This window comes from Pongo abelii, chromosome 2, assembly GCF_028885655.2.
Source record: "Pongo abelii isolate AG06213 chromosome 2, NHGRI_mPonAbe1-v2.0_pri, whole genome shotgun sequence".
Classification (NCBI taxonomy): Eukaryota; Metazoa; Chordata; class Mammalia; order Primates; family Hominidae; genus Pongo; species Pongo abelii.
In genome coordinates, this window is record NC_085928.1 from 161,991,328 (window position 1) to 162,013,236 (window position 21,909).

Here is a 21,909-nt window from a genome sequence, read left to right on the forward strand (position 1 = left end):
AATGTATACAGATTTTCTTGTACAACAAGTAGTATCCTTTAGCTGCAACAAATGAATAGATTAGCCTGTGTGAATATAGTTTTGCAAAATACTAATGTATGAAAGTAGTCCTAAGACTGCAAGTACTATTGCTTTAGAACTTCATGCATAAATTGGGTGTGTTGTTACAGGATACAGAGAAAATTGATGGTCAGCCTTAGCCTGTAGTATATTTTGACAGCATGAATGAGTCAAGCAAGCAATTTTCCAGACTGTTTAATGGTACAAAGGAAAGGGCTGCTAAGGAAGTCATTCTTATGACTAGCTGAAAAATATTTTTCTTAGTAACTGTTCTAGAGAAAAACAGGTCACTGTTGGAAGAAAAAAGCAGTCTCACGTTACAAGCATTTTGAAAGTGGTTTGATCACTAAAATGTATTTATCTTATGACAAAACTTAAAATGGATACTGCTTACTATATTTGCAATGTCTTGAAACTCAACAAGAAATTATGTAGCATCATTACAAGTTTTAATTCATGATAGAATTTTGGAGGTTATATTTATTGAGCTATGTTTTTTATTTCATTAGTACAAATAAAACTGCATTATCATAAACATAAAGATAAAATGTTTTAAGTTTATAAAATTACTGCAAATTTATCCCACTGTGTGGTTCTAAACTGCATTTGAATTAAAATAGGACTTGATTGATGGAGAATCATTTGTTTGTGGGTTTACAGATTCTCTTCTAGGTAGTTTGAAAAGATTCATTGTCCAGCAGCAACTGTTCACTCAGAGACATAGTGCTTAGCATGAGCTTGATGGATTCAAACCACTGGGTTTATCATTACTACATAGATCTTTGAAAAGACAGGCTGCAAATCTTGTTTCTAAGCTGTGACTAGCTATTATTATGTCAATTTGAAGAACAGAAGTAAAATCAATCCAGATTCAAAAAAAGACACTCTACAGTCATTCACAGACTGCAACCAGTTCAAATTGTAATATCCTGCCTATTTAAATTCCGCTGATTATTATGATTATTCAATACATGTTAATATTTAAAACTTGGAATACAACCTACTAACCTTATTTTTATTTGTACTACTGGAAGTTCCTTTAGCATTTTTGAAGTAGCTTGGAAAAAAATTGAGATTCAGTTGTGGTTCTACTTACATTTTTACTAGAGTGAGTTGGAGAGACAAATCAGTGAGTAGTCAAGTCTTCATATAATCAAAGCTTTTAAAATATAATAACAAAAACTTCAGGTGTTAGATTTAGCTTCATGGAAAACCTTTTTTTGGGGGGCCTGAGTTTAAAATGTGTTTTTTCTTTGCATTTTAAAAGATTGCTTGTGCAGTATTCAATGGTTTTTTTAGCATTTAGAGATGATTTTTTCCTTTGTCACTTTCCACATTGAACTCTACTGATTTAGTGTGTCAGAATTGCTGTCAGAAGAGTCCTTAGAAATGATGTCATGCAGTTCATTAGTTTTACAGATAGGGAACCAAGGAGTGGTGAGGTTAGGGTTTAATCATATTCATAAAGATCTTGAGGTCATTAGGACCCTTTAAATGTGACTAGTTAAATCACAGCAAAAACTAGAATATATTGTCTTCATTTCAGGAAAATGGCATCATTGACACACCTGACAGATGAAAACTGCTATTAAGGTCGAGTCCAAGTGACAAAACTTTCTTGACTGTTCTGAGGCCTTAGTTACTGGTGGCATTAAAGTTCTATACTGTTTTTTTTTTCTTTTTTTTTTTGGCTGGACAACAGACTCCAAAAAAATGCATGTATACATTATGCTTATTATAAAATTTACTAATAAAATGACATGGAAGACAATTAAAAATTATAATAAAATATACAATGCTCAACATTTAAATTCTATATGGCCAATTGATTCTTACAGAATGCCTTTTTGATTTTTGTCCAACTCTTGCATCTATAGTCAACCTGTGGTCGCAATTGACAGAAGAGTTTAATTCTTTCTTTGTGCTCTTATTCCTGAATCCCTCATTGTACAGTGATCATCAGATGAAACACCCTTCATGAAAATGAGTAGCTTCACTTTTTGGCATTTCCTTACTTTTTATGTGTCATAGAAATACACTACATTATTCTTTTTTTTTTTTTTTTTAGTTTTGATTTAATTTTTTTAATTTGAAAAAACCTACTCTTAAACTTAATTGATTTTTTTTAATATGAGTTTGGAGATAATTTTTAATTCAGTAAAGTTACAGTGATTGAAAAAGTAATTTATAATTTTTAATAAATTGATCTTGTTTTAATTTTGAGTCATATTCTAGAATTGCTTCTTTGCAAATTGGTAAATTGCACATACATTTCCACTTACATACAAGATAATTGCTATAGTTGGTTTGTATAATAGATGCAGTGCATCTGAAGAGGTATTTTATGAGAATATTGTTTCCTGTATCTGTCACGAGCCAAAAAGAGTATTTTTAAGAAAGTTATATTCTTGGTGATAGAACAGCTAATAATTTAGAAACAACTGTAAGACAGTCCACTTTTTCTGATTATGTATTCTTGATTTTACAGTTAATTTGTAACTTGTTTCTAATCCCCACTAGTTTATAAACTCCTTAAGAATGAGAAGCCTGCATTAATCACTTCTATATATGTAGTGTTTTGAATATCCTTGGCATTCATTAAGTGTTTAGTGAATTGAATGCAGTGTTTCTTCCAGACTGTGACCAATAATTGTGAGAAGATTTTATGTGTTTTTAAATTCAACTTTAGAGAATTTCTTTTTATGTAATAGGACATTTGTTGGACAGCAACATGTAATTACTCATAAAATGTTTCTCTGCGGAGTCCAGCATCCTTCATTTATGATAGGACTCATCCAGTTAAATTGCTTAGGCACTATAATGGACTATTTATGTTCTGTTGATGTAAATTTCTAGAACAGGCCTTTCCTTGGACTCATGCCGTGTTTTGTATGTTATCTTGTGCAGGCAGCACATGGGGACCTAGTCAGGCTTCCTGATATGATAGCTGTATATACAGCCCATGTCTCAGAGGGGAATGATAAATTGGCCTGTGCAGTGACACAATACACAGTTATTTTGGTGACAGTATTAACTGTCTTTTCATAGGGTGCTTTGTTGGAAAACTATTCAGCTTAACACAGAATATTTAGCTTTCAAAGGTTGCATAGGGAGAAATGATACTGCCAGGATAGAAACATTATCAGTTTTTTCTTTTTTTTTTTTTTTTTTAATCTTTTTTGACTCTACCGAGAATATTGAAAAGAGTTTTGATTAGTATTGGTGTTTATTATGAGAGGAACATTCTGGGAACCAGACTACTAGTATAATTATTATTGTTTTTATTATCAAACTAATAGCACTAACAAGGACATATGGTATTTGTCAAGGGATTCGTATATCTCTGTTACACTTCAATTTCTCTACACTGTAATTTTAGAAAAAAATTGTTTTGTCTTCCAACTGTGAATACTTTATAGTGTTGCAACTTCTACTTCTAATCTTTAATCTGAAGTAGAAAAGAGAATCCAAGCTTCCAAGAAGTATGTCTCTAGACTCTGCCACTTATTAACTTGCTCCTTATTTTTTCTCTCCAACAGTTATTTTAAGATCTGTATGATATAAGCTATTTTTAGAAGAACTGAAAAGTTCTAGAGTGTAAAAAAATGTTCCAGATTGTGTGTTGGTGCCAGTAGTACTGACAATTAAATATTTGATTGAGGAGAAACCTACATTTATCCACTTTGAAGAGGATCATAGGGGAATTAAAAATTTAGTACTTCAGGCTCATTAAGAGTTAGAATAGAGTAATTATGTAGCTGGTAACAAATACTACAATCACCACTTGAGCATTGTGATATGTTACTCATTGAGACTTACTGGCCTTCAGGGAACTTCAGATTTTATAAAAGTCATTTGCTTAGAGAGTAAAGTTCTGCTAATCCATTATTTTAGTTCTGTCATCTTTTTCTGCAAATAGGGTGAGTTTTCCAAGAAGATAAGTCCCTGGTAATAATCTTAAAAATGATACAACTTTATAGAATATCTCCCCTTGGCATGAAGCAATACTTAATGTCTTGAACAGTGAGCCTCTTGTTCATGCAGCATTTAAAAGAGATGAGTGTAGAGGTCTTCCTTCTACATTCATTTTATTCGTTAGTAATTGAGAAGCTGGTCTAATTTTCTAATCTTGCAAGTTGGGAAATTATTAAAATGCTCAAGAGACAGTAGATCAAGCCTGGTGTCCCTTTCTCCATCAAATTTTAAAGGATTTTTTTTTTTCCTCGGTAATTCTGCCTTTGTGTATTTCCAATCTTGCTTCCTATTTGCATTGCACACGGTGGCATGTCAATTTCAAAAGAAAATGTATTCAGATCTACTTTCAAACTAACTGAAAGAGATAGTGGTATTTATTTTATCCTGAGGTTTTGTTGTTGTTGTTATGGTTGTTCTTTGTTTTGTAAATCTGGACATATCAGTAATCTCCTAAGAGAATCTCTTTATTCCAAACCCAGAGACTGTTTATTCTTGTTTTAGATACTGTTTTAAAAGCCAGGTAATGTTATTATAGTATAGATATTTTTAAAAATAATGAAAACAGACTTTTTTAAACCACATTTTTGTACTGCATAAAAATGCAGTGACAAGAGAAAAACATTAGAACTCTGTCGTACCCCTAATACAGACCATTGCTGTTAGGTTTCTAACTCCATGTCCCCTGTCTGGAAGCTTTATAAGGCTGTGCCTTAGTCTTCTTAAGCCTAACACATTGTAGGCTTCCAATAAATATTACTTTATTTGTATTAAATTTAAAATGGAATAAAATGTGGTACATCGCCAGCATTCATAGCTCCTGACCCATGCCATAACTTTCCTTGCCCCATCCCCAAGATTAAAAAAACACAAACTATTAGACTAATTATAGTCATTACAGTTGTAAATTAGGTCATGCATTTCATTAAAAATTGACGCAGCTCCCTTTTTGAAAGGCTATGTCACGGAAATGCAAACTAGCCTTGTATATGGAACACTAAAATCATTTAACTTGAATTATTCTAATTACGATATCACAAATATTAAAAAATACATCTATATTATCATCTCAGTCTGATAACTGGGCTGGGAAAAAATGTCAATTTTGATATGTAACAAGATTGGTATGAGTTATTTTACATAACAGTTTTATTGATTGATTTTTTTTTCATTTATAATCACTAATTTTGTGAGGTTTTCTCCCCTGCAGCAGTGGACTGAAAAAGTTACATTTTTCTGCCATTTATAAGCGCTAAGAGTAGAAATCAATAGTTAAATTGACCTAATAAAAGATTTGTGCATCCTACTACAGTGACAAGAAGAACAACAGAAAGCAACATATATAGACTCTTAACAAGGCTCAAGGCACATTTTACATTTGTTTTGCATATGAATTTAATAAGCATGAGACAGTGCTAGTGAATTACATTTGTTTTATTGAGTCTATTTAAGCCAGGATACTGTTAAGTAATAGGCTGTTGGTTTGTGGGAGCCAGATTCAGTAACAGGTCAGCAACAGACTTGCCACATGCCAAAAATGGGGTTATACTGGTTTCAGTTTGCTAACTGCCTAAGTAAACTTGTGTAGAATTTGCATTTTTTGCTTTGCAATTACTAGTTACTTCTTTAACATTACATTTGCATTCCATGTAAAAAATAGATTTTATATTTAATTTAAAATGTATCCAAATGTACTTACTCATTGGACATTATTTTTAAATGATAAAGGAACTTAAAAAAGTGATAGGATCAATATAGTAATAATTCTAACTCCCTTTTATACCCATATAAAATTCATTTAACTAGACTTATTCATTCAACAATATTGTTAAATAACCTAAAGGAATTTTTTAAAGAAATAGTGTAAACATACAAATATGAATAATTTGAACTCCCTTTTATATAAATATATCTGTATTCACTAACTGTAAATAATTTTAAAAATATATATGTACACACCCGTGCGTGCACACACACACACACACACGTCATGCCTTTAACAATGGGGATACATTCTGTGTGTCATTAGGGTATTTCATTGTTGTGTGTACATCATAGAGTATACTTACACAAACCTAAATGGTATAGCCTACTACACATCTAGGCTGTATAGTACGGCCTATTGCTCCTAGGCTGCAAACCTATACAGCCTGTTATTCTATTGAATACTGTAGGCAGTTGTAACATAATATTATGTATTTGTGTATCAAAACATACTCAAACGTAGAAAAGATATTGTGTTGTGCTGTGAGGTTATGATGGCTACAAATGTCACTAGGTGGTAGGAATTTTTCAGTTCCATTGTAATCTTATGGGACCACCATCATATATGTGGGTCCTTTCTTGACTGAAGCGTTGTTATGCAGCTATTGACTATAGTTAGTGAAAAAATCTAGTTCTGTGATTGGTTTTGTTCCCTCCTTTCTTATGATCACTATTCATTCAACACCTTTTATATGACATGTAGTTTGAAAGCACAGGGTATGCAAAAATTATCCCCCAGTTTTCGGTTGCAGTATCTGTTGCTGACCCAGATAACTTCATTTCCTTCAGCTGTGCTTTCATTTTCAACTTCTCTAGTTGGAAATAAATCCTCTTGTGTTGCCCCTTGAGGGAGGAATCGTTTAGCAGGAAATCACTTACTAATCACAGTTCATTAATCACATATAAAGAATACTTTATAAATGTCAACTGTCATTCATAGAAAATGTATGTTACCTTGAGGAATGTCTATGAATTACTTATTCATTTTCATTGCCTTTCACACATTACATTATCTTCCTTAGGAGTTTATTAATTTCAAATATAAATTGACTATGACTTTTATACAGTCTTGCAAACAAGAGAGATCGCAGTTTTGCACCTTTTCTTTGATTTACTTGTTATCTTCCTGGTCATGTAATTAGTCTGTTAAAGTCACTCTGCCTATAGCTTGTTGAAGGTTACAGGCAGTGGAGTGCTGGAACTGGCTTATGTCGAGACCTCTTCCCAATTCCATGTTCAATGATGTCTTTATTGATAGCTTAAAATTGGCTATGGTGAGAGTGTTTACACTTTGGAAATTGGCAGATGCCAACCATAGTTCTCTCCTAGACAGCCACTTATTAAACCTTTAGCAGCACTCACTGTTTACAGTGTTCTTTTTCATTCTTTAAAAATACTTTTATTATGAGGAATAGCCATGTAGAATTTTATTTCCAGATATTTTGTTGTTTGAAACACTAAGAACATCACTCACTATACCAATTGCCAACTGAGTAACTGGGAAAGTTACTTACCTTTTCTGTGCCCAAGTGTCCTTATCTGTAAGACGGGGATGATAATAATAGCACGTACCTTGGGATTGATGTGAGGTTGAATAAGAAACACATTTATTTCAGTGCATACATAATGACCTGGAATGAACACTCAAATAATGCTACCTCTTATCTCTCTGTACTTTAATTAATAGATATTTATTGATCCCTTACTAAGTACTTAGCATTTTGCTATGTACAGTGGGTCATCTACTGAGACTCAATACCTCTCACATCAAGTATTAGCCACATTGACCTGTGGCAAATGACTACTTTTGATGTTCCCATGTAATGCCCCGCCCCGCTTTTTTTTCGTTTGTTTTTGTTTTTTGGTCTTCCTGCCTGGGACTCTTTTTTCTTCCTACATGAGTTTTGCAGACCTTTTTCATGTTTATATATGGCTCATACATTCCCTCCTCTAGAAAGCTTCTCCTCACTCTAGACCTGGCCACATAACTGTTTTGCCTCTTTGCTTATGTAGTTTGGAGTATGAATCATAATTATACATCTTACTCCATCTCTGCATTTGATTCCACAGCCTACGACTTACACCTTTGTGTTCTTAACCTCTTAGGAAGAAATGCCTGACACATGGTAGACTGACTAGAAGTATACATTGAATGTTTGTTGGTTAAAGGAATGGAACATGGACTTCACTCATAGAGACCTTACTATTTGGTTGAAGAGATAATGCATACACATGTGACATGAAGGTAAACGCAAAATATATTGAAGATATCTATATTTTATTTTTTTTAGTTTATAGTTAATTTTTACATACCTATGTATTTTTGTAGTAGGTAAGTCAATTATTTTCATGCTACACATGTGGACATTTATGTATATATGTACAAATACATTGATGTAGGTTATCTAGGCCAGATTGTAAGTAGCAAAGCCCAGTTTGTAAACCAGGTTTTGTGACTTCAGGTGAGAAATATTAAAAAAAAAAAAAAAAAAAATCCTTGGTTGCTCTTCCAGGCATGAACTCATTCTTTTTCCCCCCGCTGTGATTTCTGTCTTTTTTGTTTGTTTGTTAAGTTTAAGAAATTCTATGGCAATTTTTAAATGTACATAATATTAGAGAAACAATAAAACAACCCCCTCCATATATCTATCAGTCAGCATTTTGTATGCATGTATCCGTATGTGCATCAGCCAACATTTTGCCCTTTTTATTACCTTTCACACTCCTTTTATCCCTGTAGCATGTTAAAACAAGTCTCAGACATCCTATCATGTCACCTATACTTCTTCAGTAGTATCTCTGACAGTTAAGAACTTATTTTAAATATAACTCCATTTCTAAATCTATGAAAATTGACAATAATTTTATTGTATCATTTGATAGCCACTTTATGTTCAACTTTTCCTGATTGTCATAACAATGTCTTTTTTTAATAGGTATGTTTTTCCAGTTAGCATCTATGGTGTCATTTAGCTTGTTCTTCCATCATCCTTATTTTCTGTAAACTAAAAATTAGAGTCAAGTTTAACTTTAATGTTATTTATTATTATTTGGGGGGAACATTTCCTAGAAGGTTCTGTATACTTTCTATTTCATCGTATCAAGAGGACATAATTTTAGTAATCCCTACTTTTAATGATGCTGCAATCTATCAGTGAATCAGATTGGCCTGGGCCAATCCTTATAAAGTTCTCCATCAGACTTGGATCCAGTGATTTCACCTCATTGTTGATCATTTTGTAGCCATGATATTTTTTAGAGTTTGCAAAATGATGACTTTTAATTATATAATTTCTGCTGCATTTATTATTAAGAATTTTTTTCATAAAGAACTTTTCATAGTAACTAATGGTCAACTTCAAAATATAGTTTATATAGAAAAAGGGAAAAAATGCATATTTATCAATTTTCAGAATCAGATATTCTCTTCTAACGTAAGATCTAAATAAGGTTACATATATAATCAAGGATGCCAGTAAATTTTTCTAAAAAACTTTTCCCTTGGAAAAATTATTTATTTATTTATTTATTTATTTATTTATTTATTTATTTATTTATTTATTGAGACGGAGTTTCACTCTTGTCTCCCAGGCTGGAGTGCAGTGGTGCAGTCTTGGCTCACTGCAACGTCTGCCTTCTGGGTTCAAGTGATTCTCCTGGCTTAGCCTCCCGAGTAGCTGGGATTACAGGCATGCACCACCATGCCCAGCTAATTGTTTTGTGTGTATTTTTAGTAGAGATGGGGTTTCATCATATTGACCAGGCTGGTCTTGAACTCCTGACCTCAAATGATCTGCCTGCCTTGGCCTCCCAAAGTGCTGGGGTTACAGGCGTGAGCCACTGCGCCTGGCTGATAAATTATTTGAATTGCTTCTCCTAATTTTTTTTGATTAATATGTTTTGATAACATTGTTCCTATGGTAATATTATCAAAAAAGTTTTCTTTCCTTCCTTTTTGTTTATCATTAATGTGCCTCTGTGTGGTTGAATTTATTTACGCAGAAGATATTTATTGGGCATCTGTCTTTTTTTTATCAAGCTCTGTGCTAGTCCCTGAGAATGTACATATGAGCCCTGGTTTTTTCTTTTCTTTCTTTCTTTTTTTTTTTATTTGACACAGAATCTCACTCTGTCACTCAGGCTGAGTGCAGTGGCATGATCTTGGCTCACTGCAACCTCCGCCTCCTAGGTTTAAACGATTCTCCTGCCTCAGCCTCCTAAGTAGGTGAGATAACAGGCATGGGCCACCATACCCAGCTAATTTTTGTGTTTTTGGTAGATACGGGATTTCACCATGTTGGCCAGGCTGGTCTCAAACTCCTGGCCTCAAGTGATCTGTCTGCCTTGGCCTCCCAAAGTGCTGGGATTATAGGCTTAAGCCACTGTGACTGGCTGCTTTTTTCCTAGAATATATAGTTTGGGTTTCTTTTCCACTCATGATGTGATTTAAAAAATTGAACCTGTTGTATATGAATGTGGTTTTGTAAACTATAATATTTGGTATCATATACTATATATTTTAACTAGCATTTTTTTTTTTTTATAGCTTTCTTTGGAGTTCTTGGCCTTAGTGTCTAAAATAGTGGCAATAAAGGAATTTGGAAGTTAAGTTGTTCTTGCTGACCCAAAGAAAAATCAGATGTTTCTGTTTAGGACACTGTATGTGACAAACAAGGAAGGTTTTATTAATTTATTTTTTTGAAGAAGAATTGATGAGAGAATAATGAGAATTCCTCCAAGATTAAAAGCAAATTATAAGATCCTGTGCTATTTTAATGTAAGCAAACATTTGAATTTAATTTGGCTTCTATTTTCAGTAAATTAGAGTGAAATTTTAGGGATGTCTTTATCTCCTATAGTGTGTGTTTTGCCAAGATTTATTAAGGGTAATTTTGGATTTTAGAAAATGTATAGTTTCTAAAGGCTTGTGAACATTTTATATTGATAGAAAATGTAAGTAAGACTAGTAACACACTATTTTCTCCAAAGGATCCTGTGACTGACACAAAAAATATGATATAATATTGAATCTGCCAAAAGATGCACTGTTAATCTGGGGTTATGTTATGTTGTTATTTTATTAGGTATGTGATACTATGCTGTGAATTTTAGAATATAGGGAATTATTTAAGTAATTATTATAATTCTAAAAATCTTCTGAGATGTTTTCGCTAAAGCAGAAACTCAGCTTTTACTCATGTTTCGATAATGTGATATAGCTGTTCTAGATATTTGAGATTAGGGTTGAGGCAAATTGTTGACATATAATTAAAATGTATTTTATAACTAAAATTTGGAAGAATGGAAAAAGTTTACATTGTATTTATAAGACTTTGCTAACATGCTTTATGACATTATGGAGAAGTACTAGGAAGAAGGAGATCTTTAAAAGGAGTGACATTCTGTTTGCTTTGCTGGAGTACCTTATCAGGAAATTTGAAATCTTAGCCCTTTAATTGTGATATCTGTTAATTCTAAAACTTACACTGAATTTAACTTTGAAGATCAACACATGGATTTTTTTAAAAACAATGTTTATCAAAAGAGTAGTTGTATTTTTGACTTGAGGAAATAGCTTAATCTGAACAGCACAAAACTTGACAAAAAAGTTTGCTAATACGTAAATATTGGCTATTTTAATCTGTTGAAAACGGAAGGCTAGTACCAAGGGAGACAGTAGTAAAATTATAGAAGGAGCTAGTGAAAAGTAAACATTATGCAACATGAAAAGAATACTAGGGGAAAAACTGACAGAGTAGAATAACAGGAAGATTAGTCACTTCTGGAAGGAAAAAAGTAGGTAGGGGGCAGGGGGATGAAGTACTTTAAACAGGAATGTGGAACTGGAAGTGCTAGGGCTAAAAGACAGATATGAGCTCATTTGGGCGCTAAACTGCGCTTTGAAAAAGGAATAATACTGGTAGCATTTAATATCAAAATTTAAATTTTATATTAATAAGAAAAAAATGGAGAAAAATTTTTGTTAGGGATTATAAAATGCCTGTTAAAATAAAAAGAATTATATTTACTCCTTTGTGGAGCTGAATTGGTTTCAGTCAGACAGCAATGTCAAATGCAAATCAAGAAAATACATTTCTGAGGCCAAGGCAGGAGATTACTTGACCCCAGGAGTTTGCGACCACCCCAAGGAACATAGTGAGACTCTGTCTCTACCAAAAAGAAAAGAAAAGGAAAAGAAAAGAAAAAAAATTAGCCAGGCATGGTGGTGAGCACCTGTAGTCACAGCTACTCAGGAGGCTGAGGTGGGAGGATTGCATGAGCTTGGGAAGTCAAGGATGCAGTGAGCCATGATCAGCCATTGCACTCCAGCCTGGGCAATGAAACAAGACCCTGTCTCAAGAAATATACATATATATTATATCATATATATAATACATAATATCATATATAATATCTTATATATATCTTATATATAATACATAATATCATATATAATATCTTATATATATCTTATATATAATACATAATATCATATATAATATATATCTTATATATAGTATATAATATCTTTTATATATAAGAAATATATATATATATAATTTCTTTCAAAACTGGCCAAAGTTCTTTTACTTTCAAGTGATGGATAAAATAAAAGCATTGTGGATATCATGGGATATATGTGCTATTGGTTTGAAATAATTTTCACTTTTGCATTTATTTGTCTGACAAAGGAGTACCAATCTCTAAATATTTTAAGGATTATTTCTATGAATTCTCTAAAAAATGTAAATTGTAACTGTCTATATCATACAAAAATATTTAGCAATCCTTATAACAAAACAAGATAGTAAACATTGTGTTATGTTCATGTGTGTGTATGTGTGTTTATTGGTAGTCTCATTAATCCCTAGTCTCTACTGACGTTATTGGGGACATTAGTGGAACAGATTTTGCTGAACACATCTTAGGTATTTTATTTATTTAGAGACTGAGTCTGTGTTGTCCTGGCTGGTCTCAAACTTCTGGGTTCAAGCGATCCTTCTGCCTTACTTTTCCAAGTATCTGAGACTACAGATGCACACCACTGCCCAGCTAAAATGTACTTTAAATAAAGTAGATAATTCTTGGGTTATCTCAAACTCCTGGCTTTAAGTGATCCTCCTGCCTCAGCCTCCCAGAGTCCTGGGATTACTGGCTTGAGCCACTGTGCTTGCCACCTCTGGGGTTATATTAGCATGACACCAGGACAAAAATCTGCCCATTTTTATATCAGGAAAAAGAATGCTACTTTTATTTAGGTGCAGAAAATGGCTTATGCCTATTGAAATAAAAAATTCAGTCTAATTTAGACACCTAAGATTATTATTTGATATAACGATATGGAATACATCACTCTGTGTCACTGAATTCATGGAAATGTAGTACAGAATGCAGTACAGTAATCCCCCCTTATCTGCAGTTTCACTTTCTGCAATTTCAGTTACCCATGGTACAACACGATAAAATATTTTGAGACAGAGAAACCAATAGAGAGACCATATTCACATAACTTTTATTACAGTATAATTGTTCTGTTTTATTATAGTTATTGTTAATCACTTACTGTGCCTAATTTATAAATTAAACTTTATTGTAGGTATGTATAGGAAAAAAAAATAGTATATTTAGGGGTTGTTACTGTCCATGGTTTCAGGCATCCTCTGGGGGTCTTGGAATGTATTCCCCATAGATAAGGAGTATTTACTATATACAGTCAGGTAAGCCATTCCCATTGATTTTATTACAAATTGCAGTGCTTCCATGGCTCGCTTACACATAATTTGCTGAGGTAACTTTTGCAGAAAATAACCATTTTACGTGAACACCAAATACTGATAAAAAATCTTTTTCTCCTTTTCCCTCTTTCTCTCCCTTCTCCCTCTCTCCTTCCCTTACTCCCTCGTTCCCGCTCTTCTTCTCTTTTCATACTCACACAGACACTCCTACACACACACACACACACACACACACACACACACACACACACACACACACACACACACACACACACACACACACACACACACACACACACACACACACACCCTGCCCCTGGGCATAACTGAATAGGAAATGTTTATTTTCCAAACTACAGAAAAAAACCTTATCTCAAACACTGAAAGTCCTTCCTTTTCCTGGTTTGGAAACACTAAGTCATACTGAGTCACTTGTAGATTTTCTTTAGCCAATTTTATTTAAAGCATAAAGTTGTGAGGACAAAGTGACTCAGGAATTTGTAATGTACCATTAGAGCTTTTCACTTTTAGGATACTAGTTCATATTCAGATGACTTAGTATTAAAGATTGATGGGTTGTTTACTTTCTAGAAGAACCTGAGGAGCTCACTGTAACTTCACTTATTTTGACCTAAGTATGGCCTAGAGTTTATGCTTATTAATTCATTTATTTCTGGGTAAAGCCATGTTCAAGGAATTAAATAAAAGGAAATGGACCCAGTAAGAGTTGATGAATAAGAAGCTGTTACCTTACTCATTTACATATATTACTTCAAATGTTATTGATTGATTGATTGATTGATTGATTGAGATGGAGTTTTTGCTCTATTGCCCTTTTTGCTCTATTGCCCAGACTGGAGTGCAGTGGCATGATCTCAGCAACCTCTGCCTCCTGAGTTCAAGCGATTCTTCAGTCTTGGCCTCCCAAGTAGCTGGGATTACAGGCTCCCCACTACCACACCCAGCTAATTTTTGTATTTTTAGTAGAGACAGGGTTTCATTATGTTGGCCAGGCTGGTCTTGAACTCTTGACCTCAAGTGATCCACCCGCCTCGGCCTCCCAAAGTGCTGGGGATTACAGGCATGAGCCACCGCTCCCGGCCTTGATATCTCTTTAAAAATGAAGTTTGTTAAAATGATCGGAAACTTATATGCAGCTGATTGCATTGCCATTGACATCAGCGAGAAATAAAAACTATAGCTATAGTGGTTAAGTTGAGCAGTTGGAATCTGTATGTCTGTATCTATCTGTGTTTATTTAGATGACTGGATAAGAGTCATGATTCCTCCTAGTCTATCACGTGGTAATGCCAAGGTCAGAAAAATCATTTGTTATGGTCTATCTTATGTAAAAGCCTGTGGAATTACTTTGTTTTCCTCACTCATAAGATGTCAAAATGTGCTTTCTAGAATTTTTGAATAATTTTTGCTTAAATTCAGTGTTAAAGTTGGAGACTGAAACAAATTTAAATCTGTTGTTAGCCAAAGAGTAAATCAAGCTTATGTGGGTGCAGTATATAACATGACTACCCAAGAAATTCTGCAAAAAATGTAGTTGTCTAGCAATTAGGTACAGAGTTGTCATCTTCCTTCTATGATAACTTTTGATTATAAAAATAATTGAAGGTAAATAAACTGTAAATGACACACCACCTCAAGCTATGCCACATGGGCACCTAAATAAGTTCTTTTTAGTAAATGACACCAAATGGCTATATTTCTTACAGCTTATGGCTAAATTCTGACAGAGGGGAGGTGCCTTCACCATAAGAGTATTTTCTCTCTGAAGTTTTCATGGTTTTGTGTCTGTGTGTGTGCGTGCGCACACACTAGCTTATATTAGGTTAGAGTTTAAAAAAAGCTGAAGATAGCCAAAATTAGTCCAGAGAGTTAGACTTGCTGCCAAACTAAAGCAATAGCTTGGTTTCAGTATTCTTCTGGCTTCTCAGTCTTAACATTTGGGGACCTGAGTGCTTGATTTGAGCTGACTGAAATTACCCAGATGGCCCACTTTGGGTCCTCAAGAGCTAATTAAAGGAAGTCATTTCAGCTGCTGAATAATCAAGGCCGTACCTTCCTCCAATGTTGGTTTCAGCCCACACCTTACAGATGATCGTTGGCTTTCTGAAGCTCTCTCTAAACTCATAATTATTATCTGGACCCTGCATGTAACTAAATTAATTTGCCAAGGATGGGAATGAAATATAAGTTTTGTTGGCAACAATGGTAATCCCCCAAAACAGAATGACAGATACTGTGATGGTAATGATGTTACTGCCCTGTTAATGCCTCCGAAGATAAGATACACTTGAAAAATAATGTGAAAACTGAATTTGTCCTTGACTTGACAATCTGAGAATCACATAAAATGTTTGTTAATTTCTTAAGCTGGTAAACATCATTAAGAGAAATGGACACATATAAGATAACTTTGTGTACATATTTGTACACAATTAGGTTTTTGAAAAAAGACAGGGATATCAGATGCTCCTGCCACCAGGGTTCTGGCCAGACACGACATTTCCTACTCTCGTTTTTGGAGTTCTAACACTTCATCAGTTTTCAAGCGTCAGTAGAGGGTGGGCATAAAACCACAATTTCAGAAGCTGCATTCTCTGGGTCCACATTTCATCTTTGCTACTCATTAGTTGTATAACTTTTGGCAACTTAACATTATATGCCTCAGATTTATCAGATATACCCTATTACCTGGGAGTGTGTCTACCTTGTTAGGTTATTGTGACTCTTAAATAAGTTAATACATGTAAAGAACTTGTGGAATTTCAGGGCACACAGTGTTACCTTACCATTGATGTTATTTGCTGTTATTAAATCTTAATGTTATGTAAACATTTTAAAATGTCTGTCTCGTTAACAATAAATGTGCAATATACAAATAAATGAAAATCAAAATTAGTGGTGGAGTTTTAATGAAATAATTTAGAGCTCCAGCTCTGGAACTATATAATCTTCATTCAAATCCCTGTGACCTTGAAGAAGTTATGTAACCTAACTAAGCCTCAGTTTCCTTGTTTCCAAAATGGGAGCAGTACTAATATCTAATCCTTGGAGGAGTTGTGAAAATTAAATGGGATAACACGTATAAAGCACAGAGAACAGTGCTTGGCACTTAATGAGTCTACAATATGTGTTAGCTATTGTTTTATTAATTCTGTCATGAAGAAGTGAACACTGCGATGCAGTACTTATATATTAGAAACATTATACTTAGAATCTGCCTACATAGGGTTTTCAGTTTTGCTAATGAGGAGTGTTATTCTCTGCTGTGTAGAGAACACATGCTTTGGTGTTTATAATTTTTCTCTAATAGGTAAATGATTAGGAAAAGAATAACCTGTTTTTTTACTTATCCTTTGTTGAGATATTTAAATTATACAAAAAAACTAGATGGCTTTTTATATCTATAGGATTTTAGCTCTGGATAAATCAGTTAGGTAAATGCATTATTAATTTTGGAAACTGCTTAACTCTGTTGTCCAGCCACACTGTAGTTACTGATTAACTCGAATGCCACTAGAAAGAAAAGCAAATAATCAAAAACATCAAAATGGAAATGAAATATGAAGCAAGGAAGTCATTACTTCTTCTGTAAAATAAAGGTCTGAGACCTAGTATTTTCCCATCGGTTAAGAGTATTGATTATGAAAACATTAGAATTTTCAGTAAAATTGTTTCTGTGCCAAGATGGCAGATAGAATATTATGAAAGAAATGACCAAAATTACATGTGACATTTATTTTGTATGGTAACATTCTTTCTTTCATTAACAGGAAATTTTAGGGCAATTATTTGCTTATTGGGAATGAGCAGGATGAATGAAAATTTAAAAAGGATTCATCAAGTCTTCCTTATAATAAAGTAAACTTTTAAGAGCATGTTTTTCCATAGAATTAGAAACTTAGAATTTCATAGTAACAGTGTATTCATCACCTTGTTTGGGAGCAGATTTTCAGTACGATCACAGGAAAACACCTGTTTTGACACTCTGAAAAAGGTGCAGACGTACGGGCAAACTCTTTGTAGGTGTAGAGTAAATAAGAATGCTTTGGCTAGCATCCTGCGAGGAGGTGGGTCTAAATGGTCTGCTCCAGCTTCTGCTGCTGCTGCTGCTGCTAATATTGCTGGGAAGGAAAAGTGGCTGACCTGGCATATCCATTACTCTTGGTGCTGCAGCAGTCACTCAGGAAATGTTGTTTAAGGGGAACCTTCTGGATCCTTTTCATGGCACCATGGCAAGAAGAGGCTGTATCTTATCTATGGAAGATAAAGCATGGAGTTGGCTAATGGATGCTGGTGAGTGAATAAGGCAATTGGGGAGCCAGTTTACTAAGATACCATTTGGGTAGGCCTGCTCGCTCAAGGCCTGAGATGACATCCATGGGAAATGGCTTCTGGTATTCTGTACGTTAGAAACTGTTCTAGAGGGGAACCGTGGTTTTCACATTGGTGATCTGATCTGTGATTCTGTATATGTTCCGTAAAGTTCTCATTTATTCTCTGCTTCACTACTTGAAATACTAATACTGAAGTTTGTTCAATACTTCAGTAGATGGAGCATAGTTTTCCATGTAACTTCTTAGTCACTAATCTCTACTCTTGCTTTTGACTTGCCCCACAGTGATTTTTTAAAAATAACTTTGTGGTATATGAAAGCAGTTGTTCCTCCTTTCAATTCTAAGTGAGAACCTTTTTTTTTCCACAACAGTAGATTATAGAATTTTAAATTATCTTCCCTTTTATGATTTACATCAGACACAAATGTGTCAATAGTTTACTTTTGTCCAATTAATAATTGGAAGAAATAAGAATTTTAAGTTAATCAGAGATGTAGGTCAAATTTTCTTAGAATTATTATTCTGTGGTTAATAGGTATCCCATAAAAATGATAAGAGCTATGTTTGGGAACTTACACAGTGGCATAGTAAAGGTTCTGCCAAGTCATGGGGGAACAGACTTGTTTAACTTCAACTTTTAACAGATTCATTTGACCAACCTCCTCTCCCCAACTCTTCTTTTTTCTTGAAGAGTGCCTTTCCACATGTGGCACTACCAGACAGTAAGTATTTATTGAGCACCTACTATGTTGCTAGGCAAACTAGGTGCTGGAAATATAACTGTGAGCACATTCATCAAAAATTTCTCCCCTTGCGATGCTTAACAGTTATGAAAACCTTTGTTTAGATGATCTGATCTTATGTAAGATACTTTAATAACAACATAATTTTTATTCAAAAATGTAATCTAAAGGGCTTCATAAGTGAATAAACCTACAGTTTCTGATTCACAATGTTTATTTACTTTGTCTTCTCTTCCACTTTTTTGGGAGTTTGTTTCATTTTTGTCGTTTAGATTGTTAAAAACTGGTTTTCACCAATGGGATTAAGAACATAGGTGCAGAATACAAACTGCAATTGATTTTTAATTTTTTATTTAAAGTCAAATTATTACCTTTAAAAAAAGGTCAGCCTCCATTTGGATTCTGCCATAGAGGCTTACACAATCTTTCTGCATTCAAACCTATCATATTGACATGAATATATTTTTAAAAAATTAAGTTTAGTTTAAGTCAAAATCTAACCTTAGGCACTGTCTCTAAGATGAAAAAGTATTTTTAAAGGAAAATTTAGATTCCTCATTCTCTTATAAAATCCCAGTTCCCTCAAATTTAAAATACTAACCGCTTAGGCAGTACTTAACATGTCGTAAGGCGGGAGTTACTTCATTTTATAACAATGTCTAACTCTTAGTGACTTATCAGACAGAAGTAAACCTTGCACAGTCAAGAGTAGCTTTTATTTCCTGTGTCACTTAGAATATATATTTTGCAGGTGAGGGGAGAAATCAATTTTTCCCAACACAGGATAGTTTGAACCATTTGTCTCAAAGTAAAATAGACTATTACTATTTTAGTTACCTTAGAACTAAATACCTTGGAATAGAAGAAATTAGATACCTGAAGTCAAGAATTACACACACATAACTGCTTTTAGGCAATAGCTTTTCTTCTTAACTAACTACAACTATAAAGTCTGTGGTTAATTTGCTTTGAGTCTTGAAAAAATGAGAGTTCCTAAATGATATTGACCATTTTCATTTTCATTTCATACGTATTAGGAATTATTAAAGTCCTCTCAGAGTTTATACTGAACCTCTGACTTGATTTTATCCAGCTATTCAAAGCAAAATTGTCTTTAGTAGCACTCTTTTGTAGCTGTTTAATATTTAATATTCAGTGGGCTCCTTAAGGTGAGTTCTTGAAGGCTTGTGAGTAGTTGAAGAGCTGTGAATTGTGGTTAACAAGCTATTAGCATCTCCTTGAAAAGCATAACATTATGAAGCAGAGATTCAGGAAAATCTTAGACAGTGAGTAGTCTATCTGACAATGCATCGGAACTAAATTAGTTGGCCAAGCATGGTGGCTCACGCCTGTAATGCCAGTACTTTGGGAGGCCAAGGCAGGTGGGTCACTTGAGGTCAGGAGTTCAAGACCAGCCTGGCCAGCATGGTGAAAGCCTGTCTATACTAAAAATACAAAAATTAGCTGGGTGTGGTGGTGCACGCCTGTAGTCCCAGCTACTTGGGAGGCTGAGCCAGGAGAATTGCTCAAACCTGGGAGGTGGAGGTTGCAGTGAGCCAAGATTGCGCCACTACAATCCAGCCTTCCAGCCTGGGTGACAGAGTGAGATTCCATCTCAAAAAAAAAAAAAAAAAAAAAAAGAGAAAAGAAAAGAAACACCAGTTAACTAAATTGTTACATTTTCTGTCCTTCCTCTTCTTTATCCTTTTTCTTTTTCCATCTTTTGCTCTTCTCATCTCTGCACTGCTTATCTATTTGCCTCTTCTTTGTATTCTTCTCTTATCTCATTGAATTTCTTCCATCTGCCTCATCTGATCATAATAGAAAGTGATGAGTTTGATAAAATGTATATTGTACTTACTAAAAACAATTTTAGTTATTTATCAATTTAAAAATCAGTTGTTTAACCTTCTGTCTGTCTTTCCATTTTCTCTCCTAATTCCCAATAATGTTGCCTTTTAATTTCTGCTGCCTTGTGGATCAGCACCCTGGGATTTTTTTTTTTTTGTATTTGTAAATTAAATATTGCGATGACAAGATATAATAATTTTATGTCACTTACTAGATTTTTAACCATAAATGTCGTAGGCATGCTATAATATGTATTCCTTACTTTTCTTTCTAGAACTAAATCTCCATACCCACCTCATCTGTGTTTTTGGCTTATGTATGGGATGCTAGAATGGCCTATCTCCATGTATTTTGTTGCATATCTCCATGTATTTTGTTGCATCTCTCCATTGCTTCTTGTGTTCTGGCGGGAATCTTGGTGATTCTTTTCAAGCACTACCTGAGCTCTGTGCCAGTTGTTCCTCTTCTCCCAGGGTCTTGTGCTGCGTGGTCATGTCTCCACTTCCTCAGCCCTGTCCATTGACAGAACCTTGGGTTCTGTGATGGCTGCCTCTAAACTCTTGTGAGAGCGGGGAACATTCCTCCCCCTGCTGCTACAGTTGAGCACCGTGCTGGGTACCATGTTGCCCTCTACACTTGCTTTCAGTTGTTAAGGCTTCCCAAGCTTTGGCTGTGGCTCAATGATCCTGCTGTCAAAACCCTGAAACTTTTCTAGCCTGGACACTCAGTGGTAGCAGCAGGTGTTGGGATTTCTCCAAGCCCCTAAGACTCTGGGAGGAAGAGAATGGCTGTTTGACATAGACCTCAGGAGTTTTCAAAGCACCAAGAAACCTCTTCAGAAGATATGTAAAGGTAAGATTATGATTTCTCTAGGAAGCCGTTCTAGAAGCTAAAAACAACACAAAACCCTGTAGCTATGGATTTAGTGTAAGTTAGTAGTTAAAGAATGTCCTTGGGAAACTCTGTGTTTGATAGAACCAAAATATGAGTCTTAGATTAGGGAACTACTTATTAAAAACTCTTATAGGAATTTTGTGTGAGATTCACAATTGTTTTATTTATATTAAATCTGGCATGGAACAGATTTTTAAATATTCCATTTTTTTTATTCGGACTCTGTGAAGCACTTTTTCTCTATCACAATCTGCATTGTATATCTAGTAAGAGAAATCTTGTTGAGAATTAAAATGGTTAAAGATAAAATAGAAATTATATTTTTCAAATACTGATGTTTTATTTGCGTCTGTGTTAATATTTAAAACCAAAAACATTTAATGAATATATCTTCAAATTCTTCAAGCTGAAATTCTTAAATCCATAATTAATTCAAAAGGAATTAGAAGAGCAGTTCAAATCTTAGTTGGTAGTGCTGGGGATGCATTATTGTCTTTTGTGAAAAGTTACTGCTTAGTATTCTAACTATAGTGA

The 21,909-nt window shown here is 34.2% G+C and overlaps 1 protein-coding gene across 50 annotated transcripts in view; it reads left to right on the forward strand.

Moving 5' to 3' along the window:
• The window catches only part of MBNL1 (muscleblind like splicing regulator 1), a 218,437-nt gene that overhangs the window by 70,559 nt on the left and 125,969 nt on the right, over positions 1–21,909 (forward strand). For 6 of the 50 annotated variants that reach the window (XM_009239433.4, XM_063722274.1, XM_063722278.1 and 3 more), the window contains exon 2: positions 7,903–8,041. The exons of 36 other annotated variants lie outside the window; for them this stretch is intronic. In XM_009239433.4, coding sequence (XP_009237708.1) covers positions 8,036–8,041 — 6 coding nt within the window. In that variant the 5' untranslated portion in view covers positions 7,903–8,035. Of the gene's footprint in view, positions 1–7,902; positions 8,042–17,726; positions 17,847–17,871; positions 21,334–21,909 lie in introns of those variants that run through there. 8 more of the 50 variants (XM_054552861.2, XM_063722276.1, XM_063722273.1 and 5 more) reach the window with 3 other exon arrangements.